The sequence below is a fragment of the Gopherus evgoodei genome, chromosome 2, assembly GCF_007399415.2.
Source record: "Gopherus evgoodei ecotype Sinaloan lineage chromosome 2, rGopEvg1_v1.p, whole genome shotgun sequence".
In the NCBI taxonomy this organism is placed as follows: domain Eukaryota; kingdom Metazoa; phylum Chordata; order Testudines; family Testudinidae; genus Gopherus; species Gopherus evgoodei.
The window spans coordinates 2,361,295-2,375,843 of record NC_044323.1 but is presented as its reverse complement, the minus strand read 5'-3'; the positions used below and the strand labels follow the sequence as shown (position 1 = coordinate 2,375,843).

At 57.2% G+C, this 14,549-nt stretch overlaps 1 protein-coding gene across 2 annotated transcripts in view; it reads left to right on the top strand.

The window, feature by feature from the left end:
- The first annotated feature begins 865 nt into the window (after positions 1-865).
- Positions 866-14,549, top strand: part of MYO1G (myosin IG) — a 65,889-nt gene continuing 52,205 nt past the window's right edge. For both annotated transcript variants that reach the window (XM_030549784.1, XM_030549783.1), the window contains exons 1-4: positions 866-2,067; positions 10,327-10,535; positions 12,607-12,700; positions 13,012-13,177. In XM_030549784.1, coding sequence (XP_030405644.1) covers positions 1,973-2,067; positions 10,327-10,535; positions 12,607-12,700; positions 13,012-13,177 — 564 coding nt within the window. In that variant the 5' untranslated portion in view covers positions 866-1,972. The remainder of the gene's footprint in view (positions 2,068-10,326; positions 10,536-12,606; positions 12,701-13,011; positions 13,178-14,549) is intronic.

Sequence of the window (14,549 nt, the reverse complement as noted above, 5' to 3'; positions counted from 1 at the left end):
CCCAGGTGTGAACCAGGGGCAGCTCGAGGCCCCAGCATGCAAAGTGCGTGCTTGGGGCGGCAAGCCACTGGGGGCGCTCTGCCGGTCGCCGCGAGGGCAGCAGGCAGGCTGCCTTCGGCGGCTAGCCTGTGGAAGGTCCGCTGGTCCTGCGGCTTCGGTGGACCCTCTGCAGGCAAGCCACCGAAGGCAGCCTGCCTGCTGTGCTTGGGGCAGCAAAATGCCTAGAGCCGCCCTGGTCTGAACCACGTCCCCTAACAGCTGCAGGCGTTGCTGAAAGCAGCTCACAGAAGTGTTTTTGTTTTTAACACTCAGATGCCCAACTCCCAGTGGGGTCTAAACCCAAATAAAGCTTATTCAGGGTAAACTAATACATTGTTCGCCCTTTATAACACTGAGAGAGAGAGATGCACAGTTGTTTGCTCCCCAGTATTAATACATCCTCTGAGTTAATAAGTAAAAAGTGATTTTATTAAATACAGAGAGTAGGACTTAAGTGGTTCCAAGTCCTAAGATACAGAACAAAGTGAATTACGAAGCAAAATAAAACAAAACACACCAGTCTATGTCTAAAACAGTAAGAAACTGAATACAGATAAGGTCCTCACCATTTCAAGAATGCTCCTTTTACAGACGTATCTCCTTTTAGTCTGGGCCCAGCAATCACTCACACCCCTGGCAGACACTGTCCTTTGTTCCAGTTTTTTTTAGGTATCTTCGGGGGTGGAGAGGCTTGTTCTTTAGCCAGCTGAAGACAAAATGGAGGGGTCTCCCCTGGGCTTAAATAGACTTTCTCTTGTGGGTGGAGACCCCCTCCACTCTCTTATGCAGAGTCCAGCTCCAAGATGGAGTTCTGGAGTCACCTGGGCAAGTCACATGTCCATGCATGACTCAGTTTCTTACCAGGTAGCAGCCATGGGTCACATGCTACCTTGAACGTTCTCAAGTAAACTTTGTATGTGGATTGGTGCATTACAAGAGTCATTGTTTTTTAAATGTTTCTTGATTAGGTACTTAATTTGCACATTCGTTTCTCCAGGAACTGACCAAATGCTCTACTAATGTTATTTAGAAATCAAGCCAGTACACAGCCAATATTCATAACTTCGAATACAAAAGTGATGCATGCATACCAATAGGATTAACAGATTCAGTAGATCATAACCTTCACAGAGATGTTACATGGCATATGTAGCATAAAACACAGTCTAGTTATGTTATATACATACACATACATAAGAATATTTTCATAAAGCCTTATGGGGGCACCGACCCTCACACCTGCCACTCTCCCAATGCTGCTCTCTGTGCCCAGCTCTGCCTGCTCCAGCCTGGCTGGGGGGCAGGAGTGCAGCCCACTGAAGGCTTCTGGGTAATGACTACAGAGTGAGGGAGATGCAGGAATAGGGGCAGTGAGGAATCCCTCCCCCTAGGGTACAGATGGAGTGGGCCAGGCTGGGGGCTGGGCTGGTCCCAGGGGCTGGGAAGGAACCTGCTCTGCCAGGTTGGGGATCCATCCTGCAGGGCTCCCGCATGCCAACCCTACAAGGAGAGCTGGCTGGTGGGCCTCCCCAAATCCCCCCATGTTGGGGGGGCACTGCCCCTTGCAGAGCACAGCTCCATGGCACACAGCACCCCTGGGTGGGGTCCTGGGACCAGCCCACGGTCTGCAGGGGAACTGCCCCCCCATCACACTAAAAGGGGCAGGATTCAACCCTGTGGGAGATGGGCAGACGGGCACCCAGCCGTGCTTCCCGGTGTCATGTGGGGGCAACATGGGGTTCCCGCTCAGCCGGGCTAAAACCACGTGACCCCCCCCCCCGGCTGACGCCACTCCCTGCCGCTCAGGCAACCTCCGCACAGGAAGCTGAGCCCCGGCAGCTCGCAGCTGGGTTTTGAAAGTCATCTCTCCTCAGGCTCGTGCTCTCTCCCCCACCACCCGGCCCCACACGTCCCCTCGCCGTCCCCCAGCGGCATGGCCGAGCAGGAGAGCCTGGAGTTCGGCAAGGCCGACTTCGTCCTCCTGGACCAAGTGACCATGGAGCACTTCATGGAGAACCTGAAGCTGAGGTAACTGGCGCTGGGGTCGGAGCCCCTGGCAGGAAGGCAGAGGGCGGGTAGGTCGGGGCAGCGGGGAGAGCTTGGCCTGGGGTGCTGTTGGCTTGCATAGGCCTGGAAGGGCCGTAGTAGGTCAGGGTACAGGTGGCAGGTTGCCCAGCTGCAGCAGAAAGCAGCGCCGGTGTTTCAGCAGGAGGCGCTCTGCAGCCCGTCAGCCCCGAGCCTGGCGCTAGGGGGCGCTGTGGTGCCAGAGGGACTGTCTCCCAAAGGAGCTAGGCTGCCTAGAACCTGCTGGCTGGCGGGCAGTAAAATTCCCATGGTGCTTTTCTTGTGGGCGAGCCCTGGCCTCCGGGCTGAATTCCAGCCTGGGGTTTTACGCTGGGCTGCCGGACTGTCCCCCGGCCGTCCCAGCAGGTCGTGGGACCCCTTTGGCACTCCCCGTTTCAAGCTGTTTTTTTTAGCCAGGTCACGGTATGCTAATCCGGGACTGTGCCTCCCCCAGCAGAGAGAAGCAAAGCAGCCCCCCTGCAGGTGGGGCACATGAAGGGCTTGTGGGATCCTGTCGATCTATACATGTGGGGGGGAGGCCGGATTAGAGCCCTGCAGCTACAGCATCACATCCACAGATCTCTGCCATGGAAGCTAAAGGAGCGCTCCCTCAGCTAGTGCTTGTAGTAGTTCCTTATACTCTGGGCTGCCTGTGAGAACTGTACAGCACCAAGCACCTGCTCAACGCAAAATAACAGCAAGAGATGGGCTCAAACCTACCCCTGAAGGCTGGGGAAGCTGCAGTCTGGGTCTAGACTGGTCTTTCTCTCCTCATAGGGGATGTTACACACTCCGGCAGGGGGAGGGGTGTCCTAAATGTTACTGCCTCTGATGTGGGAAGGCAGAAATCTTGTTGTTTCTAGGCAGCCGCTCAAAGCAGATGGGGGAAGAACTGGGTGGAGGTAGCGGGGCTTGTCCCAGGGTTGGGGAGGGTGTGACAGCTAAGCTGGAGCTTGTGAAGATGAATTTGTATTGCCGGGGGGGCTCAGAGGAGCCAGCTGGGCCTCAGGAGATGCTGAGGGTCCAGGAGGGAGGAAGGCTGTTGGGATAGGCCTGGCGGTGCTAGAGCCGCATGCCGAAGGGTGCTGTGATTGCAAAGACAGAGAGAGCAAGGAGGAGAAACTGTCCTAGGCTGGTCTCCAAAGGCACTGAGCACCCAAAGGTGGGGACAGCCCCTTTCCGGATCAGGCCATGTAATCCTGTGTGGTAACAGGGACTGTACTCAGTCCCTGGTGAACATGGGGTTAACCTCTGCTCAGCTGCCACATCCCCTTGCACGGCTCTCAGGACACACGGGATCCTCCTGGCAGGCAGGAGGTCGGGCCCTGGGCTGGGCTGAGCCCCCAGCAGGATGGGTGGCCTATTATGTGTAGTGTGGTCGTGTTTGCCAGCCCCAGTGAGGACTGGGGTGTCATTGTGCTGGGAGCTGTACATGTGCCATGAACCAACAGCTGCGTCGCCAGCTGAACTGGCTGGGCCATGGGCCCTATAGCCCTGTCAGCTGCATGCTTGTCAGCCATTGTTTCTGGTCCCTTTGGGACTTTAACCAACCCCCAGAACTGAGCTCACTTGTTGGCAGCATGTTCCTTTGTGTCCCCTCCCTTCTGTGTCCCCCTCGGGAGTGTGTCTGAGATACAGCTCTGAGCTCTCCCAGCCCTGGCTTCAAGGCAGCTGGCTGAGAAAGCATCGCAGCTGCAGTTAACAAATCCTCTAACCCCTCCCCTGGGAGGCATCTCAGTATCATGATCCCCCTTTTATGGATGGGGAAACTGAGGCAGGGCAGGGATTTCCCCACATTCCCACAATGTGTCAGGAACACAGGTGGGCTCAGAACCCCACCTCGTGTGTCCTAGTCTGGTGCTTCCTGCTGACCTCTCAGTAAGCACTGTCTCCCCAATCTCTGGTGAAGTGTCCTTTGAGTAGCTTCTGCAGCCCCAGCAATTGGATCAGAGCCAAGGTCCAGCTAGTCCAGAGGATCCTGTCTCTGGCAAGAGCCAGCAGCAGCTGCCTCAGAGGAAGGTGTAAGAACAATGCAGCAGCTGAGATGGGATAATCTCCTCCCCTCCCCGGCCAGGTCTCATACCTGACCTCTGATAGTTACAGGTTGGCTTTGATCCTGGAGCAGGAGGGGTCCGAGCCCTTCCAGATCTCTTTTTAAGCATCAATGGCAAGGCTTCGAAACAGCCATCATACGCCTGCCGGCCCTGCTCTGAAATGGCAGGCTTGTTCTCCAGAATCTGTGCTTTCCTTTTTTTAAACAAAGGCCTTCTCAAGCATTTCTGGCTGCAAAGAAAACCTCAAAATCGTGATCCGAGTGTAAGCTGTGCAGAGCTGAGTCTGGCAGAGACTGTCTCGGAGAGGTGTGAACTTTCCCACTCATCTCGGGCAGCAGATAACTCAGTTGTCCCGTGATGATAATTGATATGACAACACTGAACTATTTCATCCCCTGTGTAAGGATGGAGCCGGAGGGTTGCGGGCAGCATGCTTCACTTAGTGACAGTGTCTCATTTGGGTGGTGTTGGTTAGGTGCCGCAGCTTCACTTTTCCTACTCAGGGAGCTAGGCCCAAAGAGCCCAGTGATGCCATGAGGTCCATGATTGGATTCTGAAAATGAGTTCTCATTTTGGTAATGCTGATAGGTGGAGCTTATTTTGGGAGCAGAGCTTGGAAGAGCTCCAGTCTGGTCCTAGGTGCACTGTGATAACATTGGATGTTCTCCATAACCTCCCCTTCCTTAAAATGGCCTCAACAACTTCCTGTGGCCATGAGTTCCACTGGCTCATTATGCTTTGTGTGAACATTTGTTTCCTCGCATCTGTTTTGGATTTGCCACATTTCAATCCCTTGCTCTTCTGTCATGAGGCAGGGAGGACAGCAGCTCCCCATCTAGCTTCTCCATACCAGAGGGTCAGCCATATGTGACAATGCTCAAAGGTGCCACCGTTGATTCTGCCTTAAGCATCACCCTTGTTGGTTTTGCTAAGGCGGCTCCTTGCCTGCCTGATGCTCCGGCTGAGCCGCTGGGGAGCTGATTGTCCCCACTATTCTATTTCCCATAGAAAGGGAATGTTCCTACCATAGAATCCAGGTGTCAGTAATGTGTCATCATCCCACCCATGCTGGCTTTAGGATTTTGGGGGGACAGATCATCTCCCTTCCTTCCCTCCAACTCCCCCCTCCCCCCACACACATCCACTCATCCTCTTCCTCTAAACTCAGCCAGGTCCTTGTGCTTTCCACCTTGGACCAGGGGATTCCCTTGGGATGCCATCATTTCTTCTCTGGGCTCCCCCATCAAACCGGCACTGCTGTCTGTGCCGATATCCCACCGGCTCCATCAGGGCTGGCTGCCACCCATGACTCCTGTGTGGCCACCCTGAGCAAGAGGCTCTGCAGGGCCTGGACGCTCTGCACAGGGCAACCAGCCCTGGAAAAACAGCTATGCAGTGGGCTGGACTTGGTGGAACGCAACGGCCCTGTGTTACATCCTGGCTAGTGTGTACCAGATCCGCTCAGCTGTGTGTTGGATCACAAGCCCCTCATACTGCTGCAGCTGAAGGAGATCCTCCCTGGCCTGGGGCACTGAGCACCTTTGAGTCTCAGGTCTCCTGGGACAGAAGAGGTGCACTCTGGTTAGAGATGGGATTGCAGCTAGGGTCAGGAGATAATGAGGCTTGGAAGCCAGGAAGGGGCTACTCAGACCAACCGGACACACCGGGAGAAGGAGGTGGCGAGGAGCTTAATGGAAGAGCCCTGTGGGCAATTGGGAGAAATTGCCCACAGCAGGGAGGCAAGGGAGTGCTTGCTGGACCAGGTGACCGGGGAGCTCCCTGGATAAAGGGCCAGAAGATGAAGGACCTGGGACAGGGAGATCTGTTACCCAGACTATGCGGCCTGAGTCTCTGGAGCCAGGCACAGGAGAGCTAGCCCTGCATGGTAGCAGCGTGTGGGTGCACTGGTGGCTGCCACTATGGAGTGCCGGGGCTCTTCTCCAGATTGCTTGCGGCAGTGGCCAAGACATCCAGGTCAGGACCCGGCTCTCACTTCTCTCCTGGTGCCTGTCCTCCTGCTGAGGCACAGAGCTGGCAGGTGGGGAGCAGCCAGGTTTGCTCTGAGTCACACCCTTCCGGGCTGGCCGAGTTCTCACAGGGAGGGAGTTCCTGGCTCTCCTCCTGTTTACAAGAAAGAGCTGGTTTCCCCACTGCAGAGCAGGCTCCCCCTCCCGACACACGCCTCTCCTGGAGCCCCCAAGCCATCCTTCTCCTGCGACGCCAGAATCCTCGGCCCCCCTCAGTGTCCCAGAAGCCTTTGCACTCCGTTGACCCGTACGCATCCTGGAGAGGCTGCAGTCCATCAGAATGTGCTGACTGTTGTCCGTGCTAGCCATAGGGACCTGGGCTGGATCTGACCCAAGGCGTGTGTAGTCTGGTCTGTCTCCGGCGCCAGCTGCTTCAGAGGAAGGAGTGAGAAGCCACAACTGCAGGATGTGGGATAAGCCACCCCTGCGTAGCTCTCCTCTCTCCCTGATAGGTCAGCATGCCTGCAAGTGGGACAGCCCCATCCATCAGCAACCCCTTGGATGGATTCGGTGTCTACTGGGACCTTGTCTGTGGAGCCCACCCTTAGCAACAGTCCACTCCCTCCCTCCCATACAGACCCACTCCGGGCAGATGGGGCCCTGCAGAACTCGGGTAAGGGCTCGGAGGCCATGGGAGCGGGCTCCCCATAAGAACCAAGAGACAACGGATGGCTCCAGGGGGCCAGGAGAGCAGGAACATGCCTGGTGCACCCTGGCTAGGTCCGGTTAGAGATGGGTCACAGCCGGGGTCAGGAGCATGCCGGTGGTGCCTGGAGACTGGCCTCGTGTGAAGTGCGGCCGCGCCATGCGGTAAGAAGTGCGAATGGGACACCCCGCGATGCCTTGCTAATTTCAAGCACAAAAGGCCACGTGAAGGGCCGCGTGCGAGGCAGGCCGAGCGCCAAGGCAGCCAGGCCTGCAGAGAACTGCAGTGCGAAGCACTTCCAGGCCCCTCATCCGCCCGTCCCCTCCTCGTGCCAACCTCTCCCCTGTCACTGTGACAGAGCGAGCTCGTCTAGCTGCACCCAGCTATTGTCAATCCCTAATGCCTTGGATTAATCCCCCCCCCCTCGATGTGTACCCCACCTGCCCACTGACTGCAGCTCAGAAGGCCCCTCCTCCCAACCCCCAGGGCTAGAACCATTTTTAAAGGGGAGCTCAGCTCCCATGGGAATGGGGTGCCCCATCTGCATGCCTGGTGGAGCACTGCCCACTGCTGGGTTAGGAGCAGGGACACCGGGTGAGCGGTACCAAGGTGCCAAACGGAGCATGGTACCAATCCCCACAGAACCGCAGACCCATGGCAGCTGGGGCAGTCTCAACCCAGTGGCCAGCTCTGACTCAGCGAGGTCGCTGGTGAACAGGCTGTTCCCACGGGCAGGGATGGAGGGGCCAGCCGTGAGTGCAGTGGCCCGGTGTGAGCCCCATGCTGGCTCTGGAGTTCAGCCTAGGAATGCTGCTGATCAGGGAGTGGGGTAGTTGGTCAATGGAGGGGGCTGAACTCTGGAGAGGGGAACATGGGAATTGCCAGGCTGGATCAGAGCGGGGTCCAGCCAGCCCAGAACCCTGTTGCCAGCAGAGCCGGAGCCAGCTGCTTCGCGGGAAGGTACAAGAAGCTCTGTTGGCAGTATACATCCGTCAGGGAGTCTAGCAGCACCCTGCGGGGTGGCTGTGCCGTAAGGGGCTGTGACGAACTGGGAACGTTCTTAATGTTTGCTCTGAATACTGTGTTGGTGCCTCAGTGTCCCCATGGCAGTTCTTAAGTATCTGGCAGAGCAAAGGGCCAGTGCACCTAAATGCCTGACACTCTGTCTCCTAGCAACTGATGGCCTGGGCCCCTCCCCTGCAAAGGTGCCAGCTGAAGGTGTTGGAGACAAAGGGATCAGGTGACCTCCTGGCCCGGGAAAGGGGCTGAGCAGAGAGGAGGGGCTGGGGGGCGTTGTTAGGCTGGAGCTGGCTGGGGACAAGGAATGAAGTGCAGACATGGGGGTCTGGCTCACTGCCCCCCAGAATGGACCCGGCCGAGGGGTCCGGTTCGCTGTACCTATAAGCTCTGTTTTAGACCCTGTTCCTGTCATCGAATAAACCTCTGTTTTACTGGCTGGCTGAGAGTCACGTCTGATTGCAAAGTGGGGGTGCAGAACCCGGTGGCTTCCCCAGGACCCCGCTGGGGTGGACTCGCTGTGGGAAGCGCACGGAGGGCAGAGGATGCTGAATGCTCCAAGGAGAGACCCAGGAGGTGAAGCTGTGTGAGCTTCTTGCCCTGAACAAGTCTGCTCCAAGGGAGAGGAGGCTCCCCAAAGTCCTGACTGGCTTGGTGGGGAGCAGTTCCAGAGCATCACCCAAGGACACCATGACAGGGGCGCTGCTCCGTGGGTCAGATGGGCAGTGCCCTGCAGGGTAACTGTGACATAGGGGACACTGCTCTATGGATCCGATGGGCAGTGCCCTGCAGGGTGGCTGTGCCATAGGGGGTGCTGCTCCATGGATCAGATGGACAGTGCCCTGCGGGGTGGCTGTGCCGTAAGGGGCACTGCTCCGTGGATCTGATGGGCAGTGCCCTGCAGGGTGGCTGTACCATAGGGGGTGCTGCTCCGTAAATCTGAAGGGAAGTGCCCTGCAGGGTGGCTGTGCCGTAGGGGGCACTGCTTCCTGGATCCGATGGGCAGTGCCCTGCGGGGTGGTTGTGCCGTAGGGGGCGCTGCTCTGTGGATCTGATGGGCAGTGCCCTGCAGGGTGGCTGTGCCATAGGGGGTGCTGCTCCGTGGATCTGACGGGCAGTGCCCTGCAGGGTGGCTGTGCCGTACGGGGCGCTGCTCCGTGGATCTGATGGGCAGTGCCCTGCAGGGTGGCTGTGCCATAGGGGGTGCTGCTTCGTGGATCTGATGGGCAGTGCCCTTCAGGGTAACTGTGCCATAGAGGGTGCTGCTCCGCGGATCCGACGGGCAGTGCCCTGCAGGGTGGCTGTGCCGTAGGGGGCGCTGCTCCGTGGATCCGATGGGCAGTGTCCCGCGGGGTGGCTGTGCCGTAGGAGGTGCTGCTCCGTGGATCCGATGGGCAGTGCCCTGCAGGGTGGCTGTGCCGTAGGGGGCGCTGCTCCGTGAATCCGATGGGCAGTGTCCCGCGGGGTGGCTGTGCCGTAGGAGGTGCTGCTCCGTGGATCCGATGGGCAGTGCCCCGCGGGGTGGCTGTGCCGTAGGAGGTGCTGCTCCGCGGATCCGATGGGCAGTGCCCTGCAGGGTGGCTGTGCCGTAGGGGGCGCTGCTCCGTGGATCCGATGGGCAGTGCCCTGCGGGATGGCTGTGCCATAGAGGGTGCTGCTCCGCGGATCCGACGGGCAGTGCCCTGCAGGGTGGCTATGCCGTAGGGGGGGCTGCTCCATGAATCCGATGGGCAGTGCCCCGCGGGGTGGCTGTGCCGTAGGAGGTGCTGCTCCGCGGATCTGACGGGCAGTGCCCTGCAGGGTGGCTGTGCTGTACGGGGCGCTGTTCTGTGGATCCGATGGGCAGTGCCCCGCGGGGTGGCTGTGCCGTAGGAGGTGCTGCTCCGCGGATCTGACGGGCAGTGCCCTGCAGGGTGGCTGTGCTGTACGGGGCGCTGTTCTTTAAATCCGATGGGCAGTGCCCTGCGGGATGGCTGTGCCGTAGGGAACGCTGCTTCGTGGATCTGACAGGCAGTGTCCTGCAGGGTGGCTGTGCCGTAGGGGGCATTGCTCTGTGGATCCGACAGGCAATGCCCTGCGCGGTGGCTGTGCCGTAGGGGGCATTGCTCCGTGGATCCGATGGGCAGTGCCCTGCAGGGTGGCTGTGCCTTAGGGGGTGCTGCTCCATGGATCCGACGGGCAGTGCCCTGCGGGGTGGCTGTGCCGTAGGGGGCACTGCTCTGTGGATCTGACAGGCAGCGCCCTGCGCGGTGGCTGTGCCATAGGGGGTGCTGCTCCGTGGATCCGATGGGCAGTGCCCTGCAGGGTGGCTGTACCTAAGGGGGTGCTGCTCCATAGCCTGGCAGGGCAGCGCCACGCAGTGGGGGTATGAATTTGTTGGAAGGCAAAGCTCCAGGGTCAGCTCTTGTTCTGGGGCAATGCAAGAGGCCATGTGGCCGCGGCATTTCCCTTGTAGCCTGAGTGGGTTTGGTTCCTGCAGGTTTGAGATGGGGCGGATTTACACCTACATCGGGGAGGTGGTGGTCTCCATGAACCCCTACAAGCAGACGCAGCTCTACGGGAAGGACGTGATCGAGCAGTACCAGGGCCGAGAGCTGTACGAGCGGCCGCCGCACCTCTACGCTGTGGCCGACGCTGCCTATAAGGCCATGAAACGCCGAGCCAAAGACACCTGCATCGTCATCTCAGGTCTGAGTGGGCGGGGGCAGCCAGAGCCCTCTGTCTGTCTGTCTGTCTGTCCCCCACATGCACTCACGTGGGTGCATGTATCCCGGCTCCTGCTTCCTCTGTGATTTTTGTCAGCGCCAGCCCTTGGCGCGTCGCTTCGACATGCTGGCCCCCCACCCCCGCTATTCTGCCGAGCACCTCCATCCTGGCCCAGGGCCCCCTGCTGCCCCTGTCCTGTGTGGTCTGAGGCCCATTCTGCAGCAGCCCTGGCTAGACCAGCCCTCAACCCCGCGTCCTCCTAGAATTCTAGTCTTGGCTCCCTCCTGAGCTGGAACCCTCACGTAGCGAACATAAGAACGGCCGTACCGGGTCAGACCAAAGGTCCATCTAGCCCAGTACCTGTCGACCAACAGTGGCCAATCCCAGGTGCCCCAGAGAGAGTGAACCTAACAGGCAATGATCAAGTGATCTCTCTCCTGCCGTCCATCTCCATCCTCTGACAAACAGAGGCTAGGGACACCATTCCTTACCCATCCTGGCTAATAGCCATTTATGGACTCAACCACCATGAATTTATACAGTTCCCTTTTAAATCTTGTTATAGTGCTAGCCTCAGGCAAGGAGTTCCACAAGTTGACTGTGCGCTGCATGAAGAAGAACTTCCTTTTATTTGTATTAAACCTGCTGCCCATTAATTTCATTTGGTGACCCCTAGTTCTTGTATTATGGGAATAAGTCAATAACTTTTCCTTATCCATTTTCTCCACATCACTCATGATTTTATATACCTCTATCATATCCCCCCTTAGTCTCCTCTTTTCTAAGCTGAAAAGGCCTAGCCTCTTTAATCTTCCCTCATATGGGACCCGTTCCAAACCCCTAATCATTTTAGTTGCCCTTCTCTGAACCTTTTCTAGTGCCGGTATATCTTTTTTGAAGTGAGGAGACCACATCTGTACGCAGTATTCGAGATGTAGGCGTACCATGGATTTATATAAGGGCAATAAAATATTCTCAGTCTTATTCTCTATCCCCTTTTTAATGATTCCTAACATCCTGTTTGCTTTTTTGACTGCCATGGCACACTGCGTGGCCATCTTCAGAGAACTATCCACAATGACTCCAAGATCTTTTTCCTGACTCCTCATAGCTAAATTAGCCCCCATCATATTGTATGTATAGTTGGGGTTATTTTTTCCAATGTGCATTACTTTACATTTATCCACATAAAATTTCATTTGCCATTTTGTTGTCCAATCATTTAGCTTTGTGAGATCTTTCTGAAGTTCTTCACAATCTGCTTTGGTCTTAACTATCTTGAGTAGTTTAGTATCATCTGCAGACTTTGCCACCTCACTGTTTACCCCTTTCTCCAGATCATTTATGAATAAATTGAATAGGATTGGTCCTAGGACTGACCCTTGGGGAACTAGTTACCCCTCTCCATTCTGAATGTCATCTGGAGCAGTTTCAGGCTGCGAACAAACGTTCCCTTGGGATCGGGCTGATGGTGCTGCACTCGCTAGCCCTGGCCCACAGGACACCTTGGCAGCCAGCGGTGCAGAGATGGCTCTGGCATTGCCCTCCCTCCTCCCCCAGGCATCACCTTGCTCCCACCCCCCGCCTGCTCAGCTGGGGGTCACACTTTCCCTGCAAGCTCAGCAGTTCAAATATGGCCCAGGTTGGCCATGCCTGGCCATCCGTGAGCTGAGTTCAGCAGCCTCAGGGCAATTCCTAGTGGCCACAATACTGACAGCCCATCACCAGCAAACCTGCATGGGAACAAGGGCTGCACAGGCCATGGAGCCTCAGCTGCCCCCACCCAGCTGACAGAGCCCTGCCAGGCCAGGGCTGGGCACAAGGGATGGCTGGTGGAGGCTTGTCCTCCTGCAGGGTGTGCTGGCACCGAAGGCTCGTGCTCCAGTCCTGAGCTCACTAGCCACCGGGGTCGCAAACCAACCCCCTAATGTGGGAGCTATCAAGTGGCCTCTGACCTCCCGGGCGTGTGCCAGGGGCAGTGGGCATTAACCTAGGGCAGCAAAGCCTCTCCCGTCCTGCTGTCCTCTTCCCATCCTGTCTGTCTGTCTTGCAGGGGAGAGTGGTGCTGGGAAGACGGAAGCCAGTAAATACATCATGCAGTACATAGCGGCCATCACTAACCCCAGCCAGAGAGAAGAGGTGGAGAGGTGAGAGGTCACAGCAGCATCCTGGCATGGTTGGGAGGCCACGGCCAGTGCACTGGACTGGGACTCAGGAGACCTGGTCTCTGTTCCCAGCTCTGCCCATGACCTGTCGGGTGACCCTGGTCAAGTTCCTTCCTCCCTGTGAACAGCTGCCGCTATCCTTAGGAGGTGGCAAGTGCTGCAGATCGTCCCTGGGTGCAAACAGGAGGGGGGCTCATTCGTGGCAAGCCCATGGACGCGCCAATGCCGATTCTGGGGGTAATGCAGCCTGACCCTCCCGTGATGTTCCCCTCATTGCTTCCCACCCGGCCCAGGGTGAAGAACGTGCTGCTCAAGTCCAACTGCGTCCTGGAGGCCTTCGGCAACGCCAAGACCAACCGCAATGACAACTCCAGCCGCTTCGGCAAGTACATGGACATCAATTTCGACTTCAAGGGGGACCCCACCGGCGGCCACATCAACAACTACCTCCTGGAGAAGGTATGGCCCTGGGCCCCCTCCGGTATGCCCGAGCAGGGAGGGGCAGTGGGGGGGGAGGGCAGGGGGGGTGCGGGTAACGTGCACTGCTGGGGGAAGAGGATGGAGGTGGGCACCACGGGCCCAGTGCTCGGAGCAGTGTCCTTGCGGTGCAGCATCTAGCTGGTTTGCGTGTGGGTCGGGCCCCAGGGTCCGGGTGGAAGAGGCCGAGAGGATGAAAGGCATCCTGGGAATGTCAGAGACTACGGGCAGGCCTGGGAGGCAGCAGACAGCTCGGGCTTTGCTGTAATTCACCCGGCCGTGCCTCCAGGTGGGGTATGAGCCTCGAGCCCCCTCCTCCCTCACTAGAGAGGCGCCGTCACCCTGGGTTGGAAGAGCTCCTCTCCTTTTAACTCGGGCTGCGGTAAGGGGCAGAAGGACTTGGTTCCTCCTTAAATCAAGCACCATTAGCTCAATGTGTCCTTTATCGATCCCAGGGCCAGAGGGGACCATCATGATCATCTGGACTCAGCTCCTGGCTAGCACAGGCCAGAGACTGCCCCACAGTCATTCCCAGAGCAGATGTTTAGCCCAGGGGTAGGCAACCTATGGCATGTGTGGCACTCACACTGCCCGGGTCCTGGCCACTGGTCTGGGGGGCTCTGCATTTTAATTTAATTTTAAATGAAGCTTCTTAAACATTTTAAAAACCTTATTTACTGTACATACAACCATAGTTTAGCTATATATTATAGACTTATCGAAAGAGACCTTCTCAAAACATTAAAATGTATTACTGAAGACTCTGCACAGCACTTGTGAAAGGTTCCCGACCGCTGTTTTAGAAAGATCTCCAGTCTTGACTGAAAGATTGTCAGTGATGGAGGCTCCACCGCAGCCTTTGGCAGATTGTTCCAATGGCTAATTACTCTCACCATCCAGAACTGACACCTTCTTCCCAATCTGAATGTGTCCAGCTTCAACTTCCAGCCATCCGACGGTGTCAGACTGTTAAATATCTGTTCCCCATGCTGGGACTTAGAGGCTGGGATCAAGTCACCCCTTCACCTTGTGGGGGACAGAGATGTTGCAGGGCTGAGAGGCCCAATGGGCTGTGCCTGGAGCAGGTCCATGCCTGGGGAGCAGATGCAGAACATAGCTTTCAGGAGAGATCGGCCCTCTCCTAGCTGCACTGGGAAATACCTAGCAGGCGGGGCCAGGCCTCGGGAACACCGAACACCGGGACCCTCCCTAGATCCCTCAGCACTGAGCAATCAACTCCTTTCTCGTTGGTTTGTATTTGAAGGTGAGCAGAGGCCTTGGTTCTCCACATGTGAAGCCTCCTGTTTCAGCTCCATCCTGGGGTGCATTAGCTGGGCTGTCCTTTCTGGACTGG